Source organism: Microcaecilia unicolor, chromosome 2, assembly GCF_901765095.1.
Source record: "Microcaecilia unicolor chromosome 2, aMicUni1.1, whole genome shotgun sequence".
Classification (NCBI taxonomy): Eukaryota; Metazoa; Chordata; class Amphibia; order Gymnophiona; family Siphonopidae; genus Microcaecilia; species Microcaecilia unicolor.
Window position 1 is genome coordinate 435,989,150 of NC_044032.1, and position 12,737 is coordinate 436,001,886.

At 44.7% G+C, this 12,737-nt stretch overlaps 1 protein-coding gene across 8 annotated transcripts in view; it reads right to left on the minus strand.

The window, feature by feature from the left end:
- ANK2 (ankyrin 2) overlaps positions 1-12,737 on the minus strand; it is a 512,604-nt gene that overhangs the window by 268,774 nt on the left and 231,093 nt on the right. For all 8 annotated transcript variants that reach the window (XM_030190840.1, XM_030190841.1, XM_030190837.1 and 5 more), the window contains 2 exons: positions 10,374-10,472; positions 8,957-9,055 (listed from right to left, as the gene is read on the minus strand). In XM_030190840.1, coding sequence (XP_030046700.1) covers positions 8,957-9,055; positions 10,374-10,472 — 198 coding nt within the window. The remainder of the gene's footprint in view (positions 1-8,956; positions 9,056-10,373; positions 10,473-12,737) is intronic.

A 12,737-nucleotide genomic window follows, 5' to 3' on the forward strand; every position in this document is an offset into this window, starting at 1 on the left:
AAGCAGCCAATTATTTGAAGCCTATTCTTTTTTTTTTTTTTTTTCCATTTCTTTTTTTTTTTTTTTTTTATTTTTTTTTATTTATCTTTTTATTAGAGTTAACAATTTTCAAAGCATACATTAACGCATATTGACAATATATGCCATACATTTTGCAGTACCAACAAGAAAAAACAAAAACAAAAAGCCCCCCTAAACTCCCCCCTCCCACCCCTCTCAGGAACACATCATCGAAAGGTTACACTTAGTTTTGCCACAAGAGTCACCAAATATACTCCTCATCCTGTAAGCCCTCGCCACTCTACATAAGTGGACCAGGTTTTAAGAAATCTCATCATTTCTCCTCTTCGCATGGCAGTCAATTTATCCATCATACAGCAATAGTCCACCTTGGTAAGTACTTGGTCCACAGTGGGCAGTGTTTGTTGTTTCCAATACTTTGCAATTAAAGTCCTGGCTGCTGTAACAATGTATCTTAAAAGTGCTGAGCAGGAGCCTTTACTCTCTTTTGCAACTAAATTTAACAAACATATGTCAGCATCAAACTTTATTACCAGTCCCATCCCGCTCTGCAGTCTGGACTGTAAGTCCTGCCAGAACTGCTGTATCATTGGGCATTCCCACCAGATATGCCAAAATGTACCTTCTGCCCCGCACCTACGCCAGCAGAGTGCCGATCCATTTTTAAAAATACGGAAAAGTCGGCTCGGGGTCATATACCATTGATACAACATCTTATACCCATTTTCCAGTAAAGGAGTAGCTACTGAAAATGCCAGTAAACGTTTAAATATTCCTTTCCAGACCAGTGGATCATATGTGACACCCAGTGTCGTCTCCCATTTCTTAATGTATTTGCCCAGTGGTTGGGTCTTATGCAACATAGCTCTGTAAATGCGGGATATCCCCCCTTTGCCTTCCCCTGATCTCATGGCTAACTCAAGCTCTGTGTCTGCAAGGGCTAAGTCCTCTCTCGCTTTTCTCTGTATAAAGTCTCTAATCTGCATGTACGAGAAGTAGTCTTTGTCCCCTAACCCAAATTCCTCCTGAAGTGTGTGAAATGAATGGCACTTCCCATCTTCCCATATTTGGCCCAGCAAGCGCAGCGATGCTGCAGACCAATGTCTATATACCCCATCTGTCCGACCTGGAGTGAAGTCGGTTGCAAAAATGATAGGGGTCATCACATGATATTTACGCCCAGGGAACCATGCCGCTCTACATCTAACCCATTCCCCCAGGATCACCCCCATCGGACCCCGTATTCCGGAGATAAGGTCTCGAATGAGCGGCAAGGGGAGCCACGCTACTGCCCATATTGGCACCCCTTTTAAGCCCCATTGCGCATCGTAGGTCCACAACTTATTCGGGCCTCTCTGTACCGTGGACAGCATCTGAAATAGGGCGGCTCTATAATATAGGCTAAAGTTAGGCACTCCCATACCCCCATCTTTCCGTAGTTGAAAGAGAACACTACGGGCCACTCGAGGTGGTCTTCTACGCCAAATAAAGGCGAACATTTTCTTATGAAGAGTGTGAAAAAATGTGTATGGTATATGAACTGTCACTGCCATAAACAGATACAGGAGTTTGGGGAGCAGTGTCATCTTAACCGCTGCTATTCTACCCATCCATGACATGTGTAGCCCTCCCCATCTGTCCAGTTCTTGCAAGAGTTCGCGTAGTTTAGGTAAAAGTTCTCCCGAAATAGGTTCCCAGTGTCTGGCGTTAAATTAACCCCCAGATATCTAATATACTGAGGTGACCAGAGGAGATGGAAGGAGGTTTGTAGCTGCTCCTGTAGCTCCGTCGAGCACTGTATGGGCATGATCTCAGACTTCTGCATATTAATTTTGAGACCAGCCACCTGGCCGTATCCCTGAATTATCTGCATTACAGCTTGCAACGATATCTCAGGCTGCGATAGTGTCAGCAGTATATCATCTGCATAAAGCAGTAGTTTGGTTTCATGCCTCCCAATTCTAATGCCTTGTACTGCAACTTCTGCTCGAATCAAGATTGCTAGTGGTTCCATGGCTAGTGCGAACAGTAATGGGGAGAGGGCACAACCCTGTCTTGTGCCTCTAAACAATTCAAAAGGCTCTGTTGTCGTGTCATTAATTCGCAGCCGACTCATCGGCCGTTGGTAGAGCGCCGCGACCCAGCTTAAGTACTGCCCGCCAATTCCAACCTTCCGTAGCAGTTCAAACAGGAAGGGCCACAGCACTCTATCAAACGCCTTCTCGGCGTCCAGTGACACAAACACTGCCGGGTGTCCCAATTGTTTAATTCTATCCAGTAGATATTGTGCTCGCCTAGTATTGTCAAAGGTCTGTCTATTTGCTATGAACCCGGCTTGGTCCTCGTGAACCAGATATGGGAGTACTTTCTGCAGCCGGGCAGCCAAGATGGTGGTCAATATTTTATAGTCAGTCCCCAGCAGGGAAATAGGCCGATATGAGCCACAACTTTGCGGATCTTTATGTGGCTTTAATAATAAAACCACCTCCGCTAGGCACCAAGATCTTGGGAGCCCGGTATCAGCCTGTATAGTATTGAATACTCTAAGTAGAATTGGTGCCAATAACGAGTTAAAACATTTATAGAATCGGTTATTATACCCATCTGCTCCTGGAGCTTTTCCACTAGGCAGACCCTTAATTGCTGATGTCACCTCTTCTAGCTCTATGGGGGCAGATAACATCTCATAATCATTCCCCCTGAGAGTTGGCATATCTATGTTACTCAAATAGGCCCGAATGGCCTCCTCCTCCATCCCCTCCTCTGGACTATAGAGTCTCTGATAGTATTCCACAAAGAGTCTCTTAACCTCTGCCGGTTGATCCCAAAGCCGCCCGTCCTCTGTTCTCACTCTACTAATGACATTCCTTTGCCTTAACTGTCTTAATTTATATGCTAGTAATTTACTAGCTTTGTTATTAAATTCATAAAATTCCTGTTGTGTCTTCTGCATCTGCTCTTTAATAACCTTGAGGTCCAAGTCCAGCAATTGCACCCTAGCTCTATGCAATTCCTCTTGCTGACTCGGGGAGGCCTGATTCTGTTTGGCTAATGGGTCTAACCGCTGTATTGTTTGTCTCAGAATTGTTTCTTTTTCCTTATGGTCTTTCTGTAGAAAGGCTTGTATGGAGATCAGGGACCCCCTAATCACTACCTTCAGGGTTTCCCATAGCGTCTCTGGTGCTATGCCCAGGACATCATTAAATTGCAGGAACTCCCTGATCTCTCCTGCGAGTTTCTGAACAGTTTTTGGATCGTCTAATATTCTATCAGGGAGCTGCCACCTCAACTGTCTATCTTGTACTGGGAATCCCCGGAGTGTTATAGAGAGAGGGGCGTGGTCCGACCATGTTCTTGTATGTATTTCTGAAGATTCCACCTGCACAGTCACACCCGCGCTTCCCATCCACATATCTATTCTTGAATAGGAATCATGGGGAGCCGAGAAGCATGTATAGTCCCTCTCTCCCCCATGTAACACCCTCCAAATATCCACCAGACCCCACTGATTTAAAAACTGAAGCAAGTTATCCCGATCTGATTGCGCATAGTTCGCTGTCCCACTAGAGTTGTCTAACGAGGGGTCCATCGTCAAATTAAAGTCCCCTCCCAGCAAAAGCTCCCCTTGCACATTACGTGACAGCTGAGCGCCCAGTGTCTCAAAAAAGGCTCCTTGCGCGTAATTCGGGGCATAAATGTTAACTAAGGTGTAGGTATGACCCCCGAGACTCCCCACCACAATCACAAACCTGCCCCCCACATCTCTCTTGACCATTTGTATTTCCCATTGGTGCCCTTGTTTAAATAATATCCCCACACCCGCTGTTTTTGCTGGTTGCCTATTGGATGCCAAGAATTGGAGTGGGTATCTAGGGTGCTGTAGCAGATGTTCGTGTCGGGGTAATAGGTGTGTTTCCTGTATAAAGAGAACTTCCGCCTTCACCCTTAGTGCCTCTCGGAAAAGCCTCCTACGTTTTAGAGGAGAGTTAAGACCTCGTACATTTAATGATAAGCATGTAAACCCAATCATGGTGGGGCCTTATCTGTAAATCTATCAGCCTTTCTCCTGATCCATTGCAACTTAGCTAAACCATATGTAGTGTTATCAGTTTCCTGAGAGATCCCCACAACCCATCCCCCTCCCTCCTCCCTTCCCCTATCCTTATTTAACCGATGGGAGAACTGAATCCCACCACCAAAATTGTGAGAACGGTGACTACCCTTTCGCCAGTAAATATCCAACTATCCCATATCCTTGTCTATAACTACAATCTTATCTCCCTTACTTTCCTCGTACATATCAACTCGTGGGCACACACATCACATCAACCAAACCTTGAGCCTCAATGTTCATAATACAGCAGTCAAGTTATATTAAATCGTGCTGAAGTCAGCTGCTTCTCAGATTGTTGTCTAGTGAGGCGTCCCTTGCCTCTCGCCACTCGCGTCCAACGTTTTCTTATCGGGCGTGCATCCCCCTCCACTCTGGTCTGTTCCTCCGGGGGCCTCCGGGGTGCCTCTACTTCTGGCCATTTTTCCCGAGCTTCCTCCGCATTAGTAACCCTGTGCCATTTTCCGTCTTGGTTATATGTCAAAGCAAAAGGGTGCTGCCATCTGTAAGGTATTCCTTTATCTCGCAGGTATCTGGTATAGTTCCGCAGCTCCGCCCGTCGTTTTAATGTGGCAGGGGCAAGGTCTTGATAGATTTCAATAGGGAAGGATTCCCACTGCACCACTTCCAATTTCCGTGCCTTACGGAGGATAGCTTCCTTTGTTTTGTATTCCGTGAAGCATGCAATAATGTCCCGGGGCACGTTGGCTTTCGTGCGTGCCAGCATTCTATGCGCTCTGTCTATTTTGATCATGGAGGGCGTCACTTCTTGCCCCTCTTCAGATAGCAGCATACTCGCAATTTGCTGTATGGTCTGTTCGCAGTTCACATATTCAGCTTGCTCCGGTATGCCTCTGAAACGTAAATTAGCTCTCCTCCCTCGGTTTTCCAGGTCTTCCACCTTCTCACTCAGGGACCTGCACATGGCCTGTTGCGCTTCCAGCGTAAGTTCGACGGAGCTCAGGGCTTCCTGCTGGCTCTCCATTTGTTCATCCAGCTCCACCACGCGGTGTCCCATCTCGGAGACCTCGCCCCGAAGCTCAGCTGCTAGGGTCGCGAAATCTTCGCGGACCCCTTTAATATCCGCTCGAATCACCTCCAGCAGTGCCCAAAAGTCTCTTGCAGAAAGTTCCCCCTCCGCCGCAATATCTACTGGTGATCTATCGCGTCGGGCCTTGTCGGATTTCCCGCTTTCTTCTGCGGGCGCCATCTTGTCCGCCATCTGCAGCGGCCGGTAAGAGAAGTCTTTTAAAGATTTGCGGGGTCCAGACGCCTCTTTGCCTGCCATCCCCGTGCTCCGCTGCTCCTCTAATGCTCACTAAGTCCGATCGTGTGTTCCGATTTCGCCACCTGTAGTTATATATTATCGATCTTCGTTACTGGCGTGTGGAGCTGTTCTCTCACACCGCCATCGCTCAGCGTGACGTCACCGCTCTCCATTTGAAGCCTATTCTATAAAGTAAAGTAAGCGCCTACATTTCTACATAGAATACTAGTTAAAGATAAAAAAAAAAGCACTTACATAGGAGTTGAGGAGTAGCCTAATGGTCAAAGGAGTGGGCTAACCCCCAGGGGAACCAGGTTCAGTTCCCACTGCAGCTTCTCGTGGCCCTGGGCAACTCACTTAACCCTCCACTGCCCCAGGTACAAAATCAGTACCTGTATATAATATGTAAATCTATTTGATTGTAACCACAGAAAGGTGCTATACCCAATCCCCATCTAAGGTGAAATCACTAACTAATTGCCTACACCTAGATATTAGCCAGAACATACATAAATTATAGCATTCTATGATTTATGCGCATATTTGCATGTTCTACCCAAAGTACACCCATGCACACACCCACTAGCAAAGCACACACTATTAAAACACAAAAATGACTAGAATAATCAAAATAAAAAAAGGTGGGAATATAAGCCAGGCTATCCAAAAACTGGAACCAAACCGAAGTTTTGAAATAAAATGTATTTAATAATTTCCAAATAAATGATAATAAAACAATATCACATAAACAATGACTCGACACAACCGGCATACATCAGGAGTCTTATGACTGAGATCACCTATGAAGTGAAATCATGGGTTGACGTTATGAAAAAAATCTCAGATCACAAAATACAAATCCTGTGCAAAACAGCTCAAGAAAGGTCTTAAAAAAGACCGTTGCAGAACCACTCCGTCTTACACTCTGCGGAGTGTAAGACGGAGTGGTTCTGCAACGGTCTTTTTGGATAGCCTGGCTCATATTCCCACCTTTTTTATTTTCATTTTATGCTCCGACGGATCTATTGAGTTCTCCACACGCATGGATTCTCTTTAGAATAATCAAATACATCAAGAAAAAGAAAGATCAACCCTAAGCATAAAATCAGGAACAACAAAAAAAGTAGGGGTGGACAATAAGGTCCAAGCCAAGGCTCAAAGGGATAAATACCAATGTATTTATTACAGCACAAGTGTAAATAAGTGGGTTCTGACTACAAGTACAAGCCAATATTTGATGGCATGTACTTTGCAGGTGCATTCACATGGGTAGTTTGGGTGAAGCATAGGTGAGGTACACATTACAAAATACTATAAACTACTCTATGCACATACTTCTGGAATGGAGGAGTAGCCTAATGGTTAGAGCAGGCTGGGAACTGGAGGGCCCACGTTCAAATCCCACCGTGGCTCCTGGTGGCCTTGGGCAAGTCACTTGTCCCTCCATGCCTTAAGAGACAGTGATGGCAAAACCATTTTGGTATTAAGCCAATAAACCATGGTCACCAGGAGTCAACTCTGACTCGAGGGCACACCTGGATCTGGATGCATCTACTTCTACAATCTAGATGTGAGCATTTACACCACCCTTATGGCAGGAGTAAGCGTTCATGCCTTACGTCCTTTCTATACTAGTATTCTGTCATGAAAAATACACACTTACTTTTCTTCACAGAATAGGCAACAGATATGCACCTTTATAGAATTACCCTTCACAGCCGCAGCTGTTTTCAGAGGTGGCGCAGAACTTATGCATAAGTGCGAACTGTTACTGGCAAATACAAGCACAAAGTTATTCTTGCCTCAGACCAAATGCAACTTTATGCAGGAGCTTTTAAAAAGGCAATGCTATATAGGTACATAGGCACATCTGTTGGCCTTATAAAATAGGTGCAACATATCTACCTATGTGCTTACGATACCTGGTCGCCCTTTTATAACATTCACAATGGCTGAACTGGTGTGTGCTATTGAGAATGGCCCTTTTAAAATTTGGATTTATTTAGTTTCCTCTTTTTCATTTGTAGCTCAAAGCACGTTATATTCTGATACAGTAGGTTTTTCCCTGTCCACTGTTTGTGGAAGAAAAATGTGGAACTAGGGCCAGGCACGAATAAAAAGACTCGACATGGCCATGTTTCGGCGAATGATACCTGCATCAGGAGTCATATAATGTGTCAAAAGACAGATTTTGATGATGATCAAACCACCAACCAGGGCCAGGACCGGCTGGCAGAAATAAGTGTGGGGGTTTAATTTTTAAATACTTTTGCTTGCTTTTTATAGGTCTATCCCACATAGTTTACGCCTACAGCATAGTTAGATGATTTTTTAAGGGAACTCCTGGCCTTTTGACTTCACCATGGCCTAAAAGTTGTTCTCTAACAGACAGACAACAGAAACATATTAGGTCGAGCTCAGATAGAAAATATCAGTGTCTGTTATACAGTACTTCAGTTCATCTTGGTATAACGTCAGAGTTAAGACAACAAATATGCTGTACTCCAAAAATGCAGAAGAATAAAACTGTCTCTGTTTCTTTAAACAGAGATGTATTTAACATATAATATACCCTAATTGTATTTTTTTAAATCACTGTATCCTGCAATCATACAAAAAAAAAAAAAGCAAAATAAAAAAACTTAATTTATCTCTCAAAGTCAACATGAGCACCACAAAAGAGTTAGACCTAATTGGCTGGACTTCGTTTCACTTTCGCAATGTGACAAAGATCTCAGAAATTTAGAGTGGATTTTTACATTATCTCTGTGCTACAAGTTCCTCAGATCATTAGTCCTATGAAACGTGATTGAACGTACGTGCAAGACGTCAGACTCACAGAAATAGAAGCCTGCCCTTTGGCGCCGGGGGGGGGGGGGGGGGGGGGGGTCAAAGGTGGTGGTGGCAGTGGGGGGGGGGGGGGGTTAAAATGTGCCCCCTCACCTTGGGCTCTGGACCCCCTCCTGTCAAAGTCTTGGCTATGCCCCTGGTATGGGGGGGGGCATGGATTAAGGTTATGAATAATGCCCTTTGCTGGGGAGATGGAAGGGAGGAGAAGGGTTCCTCTATTGTTATTGCACTTTCTAGGGCTTCTACCCCTTTAAGATAGTGACTGGAAATATCCAGACGTGTTAACAACCTGATGCTCCTGGAGAGGAAACATAATGCTAGCTTTAAGCTGGAATTATTTTTCCACATATAAACACAATTTTCAGAGTTCAACGCAAGCCGCATGATTTAATTTCTATAATAATGAGGTACACTGCATCTTATTATTATACAGCCTGCACTGACATTAACTAACATGTTACATTAAAATAACACAAGTTTGACATTTAACATGGGTAAAGGTAAATATTGTAACTACTACCTAAAGCTCACTGAAAAAAAAAAGTTCTATTTTACAATACAAACCTACTTTTTAATAAGGAGAAGGAAAGAGGCAGTTTGGGATAAAGCATTAGAAAGTCCTAAATTCCACCCCAACCTTTCTCCTTTCTATTATCTACACAAAATATGATATTTTGCAGCATGGACTGCACTCTGAGATATCTCACCTTGGCAGTTGCATGGGGATAGGCACCTTTCTCCAGCAACAGCAGCGCCACCTTCTGGTTGTCATAGTGAGCAGCAACATGGAGTGGAGTGAGGCCATTCTGCAAAGGGGTGTGGTTATGTTACAGTTATAAGTCATTGTTAGCTGTGCTCTGGCTGCCATTAGAGGGTGACAGGATGCTATGTAAAGACATGTTAAATCATTACCCAAACAATACATAACTCAAGTAACAACTAACTACAGACAACAATGCTCATGTTAGGATTCCAAGGATGGGAACTGAAAACCAAAAGGGAGCTGTTAGTGCTGTGCAGTTTAAGGGGAGTAAGTATTCTGGGACAACAACCAATTGTGTATATGCACTTCTGCCTGCGTACCGAGCTCATTACAACTTACCATACCGTGTTCTGCAAATAGCTTATTTCTATGCACAGTAACCGTACCATCTTCACACAGGGCGCAGTTTGAGGTGAGCATGGGAAGCCGTACTCCCCCCAAATGCTAAACTGGTGCCTCTTTCTCCAATGCCAATAGGCCCCACTCCCACACCCTTCCAAGTAAGGAGGAAAACTACACTGGCGCATCTCTGGTCTTCATTCAGTCATTCAAAATGGTAGCGGTGGGAGGTGCAAACATTTTTGCACACGCTACTAGTTTTACAATAAATTTTAGGGCCAATAATGCTGGCAAAGTCCAAGATGGGGTAGTACAATACACTAACTTATTTCACAGCTCTGGCAAGAGAATACAGCAGTCACACTAGCCAGTACATATGTGCAACAATAGTCTTACCAAATGAATATTTTATGCAGTAGAGGACATTTTATTGCCTTTATCCTGTTGCAGTTTTCATGTTATGCTATAACAGTGCAACATTATTTGACCTCATATTTAAATGAATAATTTTAATCAATTAAAAGACAATGAGGCCGATTTTCACACCACAGGAGTTAGACCGTTTAACTTCCACGGTCAGCACGGAGCCTGGATATTCAATGCTGGGCTGTTTCCAGTGACTGGTATCGAACATCCGATTCATTATTGGCCAGTTTCAAGATAACCGGCTAAGTCGATATTAAGACTTAGCCGGTTATCCTGAAAGTGGCCAAAGATATTTCATGGTTTCATGCGGCCAAATATGGCCACTAAACTCGCTATAAAAATCGGCGAATAGCCAGTTATATCATGCGATATAACCAGTTAGCCACTAACCGGGGATATTCCGTGGTGGATAGCTGGTTAAGCACTATTTAACCGGTCAGCAGCCATTCTGGCTGGATAAATAGTACTGAATATCGGGGAGAATTACTTCCTTTTGAATTGTATTTTAGCTCCAGTTATTCCAAACAATTATCCTTGATTTTCCACAATATTCCATTCTATCCTCATATCCCCATATCCACTGTGAGTTTCAATACCTTGCCAGCAAAATCAGGTGGGGCACGACGCTGTAGGAGGAGTTTTGCCACATCCAGGCTGCCATACTTCGCTGCAACATGTAGTGGTGTAAAGCCCTTCTGAAAAGGTCCACAAGAAGATACATTTACAAAGGTGTTATCTGATTTATTAACTTATGATATTACTTTTCATTTTTGGACTGCAGTGCTATGGTAAGTGGACACTAAAAGGGAAATTCTATAAACTGGGCACTAACATTTGTGTGTCCATTTCATGTGTTATTGTTTAAAATACTAGCACTTAGATGAGTCTTTGCGCTAGCAGGGCTCCTAAACAAATATCCACTTAACTTCCAGAGTGGGCATCTGCAAGGACAGCATACACATGGGTGGAGTATGAGTGGGGCTTGCATTTAACGTGCCTAACACAGAATACTGTAAGCCACTGGATGTAGATTGTCTATTGCTGTGCTGTGAGTAAGTCATTGCTTGATGTGTGTTCATTAACTATGATTAAATATTTCCTTAGTAAAGGTAGCAACCATTTTTACTTTTTCTGCCCTCTTTTTTGTCTCCGCAAATATGGTAACCATATGGTGGCAGGACTGCTTAAGGTGAAACTAACTTTGGGAAGAGGGAGAAGGAAGCTTGGAAAGGATGGCAGCTACCCTCTAGAAGTCTGCTATTAGTCTGGAGTAAAAGGAAGCCACATGAAAGTGCACTTTAATGATTGCTCCTTAGTAAGGTTTGTTCTGTTTTTGCATTGCTGAGGCCCCAGAGGAATGAATGCTAGGGGAGGAGCACGGAACCTATGGATAAAGTGCCATGGTTAGCCTGTTTATTGTTGGAGAAATAAAAGTAAAAACCCTTATGTGTTGTACTTATCCTCCAGAGTGGAAAGGAGGACGCTTGCTGACTGTAATTATCCTCCTGAAAGAAAAGGATGCAGTTTGGAGCATTCAATAAATGGAATAATTTATAACACTTGTGTAGTCAAGAGGCTGGTGCTTGGTAAAAGGGGAAAGAGTCCCTAGGAGCAGGGTTGCTGGGTTGAAAAAAGTTTCCCCACCCAAACGAGCCCAAAACCCATACAAAGTTAAACCCCGCCCCCAACATCATCAACCCCGCCCCCGACGTACCACCGATGTCATCAACCCTGCCGCCGCCATCACTAACCCTGCCCCCGCCATAGCCGCTGTCACTAACCCCGCCCCCGACGTCACTAACCCCGCCCCTGTCATTAACCCAGCCTCTGCGGGGCTTCTATTGGACCAAATTGGACCAATAGAAGCCCCAGAAAACTGCCCAATCACTGCAACGCGGCTTTTTAAAAGCTGCCCAATTTCCCGCAGCCGGCAAAAATTGCCTGCAACAGGTTGCGGAAAGCCGCCCAATTGGGCGGGAAACCCGCAGACCTGGCAACCTTGTCTAGGAGTTGGTGGCTTATGCTGAAGAGGGGGAGGGGAGGCCTATTACTTGGGAGAAGAGGGCCAGGTAGACAGAGTACCCTCTTTTTGAGCCATACTATTTCCAAAAGTGTGTTAGCTTCTAGAGGCAAACTCTGCTTAGGCAGGTGCCTGAGCTTAATCTTGGTGGGAAATCTTGGAGGACATCGTACCCATGTCCTCTCAACATCCTGTACAGTGGCTGATCATGTGATTACTTTGGTATGGACAACATCCTTAGTAGGGATATGCACAGAGCAAAAAAGTTTGGTTCTTTTTGCCTTTTCCCAAAATTTGGAACAAATTTTCAGCTCCTCAGGAGCTTAGTCAAGATCGGGAGGCGGGGCTGGTGGTTGGGAGGCGGGGATAGGGCTGGGCAGACTTATACGGTCTGTGCCAGAGCCGGTGGTGGGAAGCGGGACTGGTGGTTGGGAGGCGGGGATAGTGCTGGACAGACTTGTACGGTCTGTGCCAGAGCCGGGGTTGGGAGGCAGGGCTGGGGAGGTGAGGATAGTGCTGGGCAGACTTATACGGTCTGTGCCTGTGCCAGAGCCGGTGGTTGGGAGGTGGGGCTGGTGGTTGGGAGGCGGGGATAGTGCGGGGCAGACTTATACGGTCTGTGCCCTGAAGAGCATAGGTACAAATCAAAGTAGGGTATACACAAAAAGCAGCAAATATGAGTTATCTTGTTGGGCAGACTGGATGGACCGTGCAGGTCTTTTTCTGCCGTCATCTACTATGTTACTATGTTAGCTCATTTCACACATGCACTGTTAATGAACTCAATGCACATTAATTTGTATATTACATATATTAAACCGGTTTAGTGTGCACTAAATTCTTTAAGGCACTCTAACAGGCTGAATATGCACTAACAAATTAATGCCCTTAATGCTTAGTATGCCTGAAAACTGCTCTGCCAGGTATATCACAGCTGTCT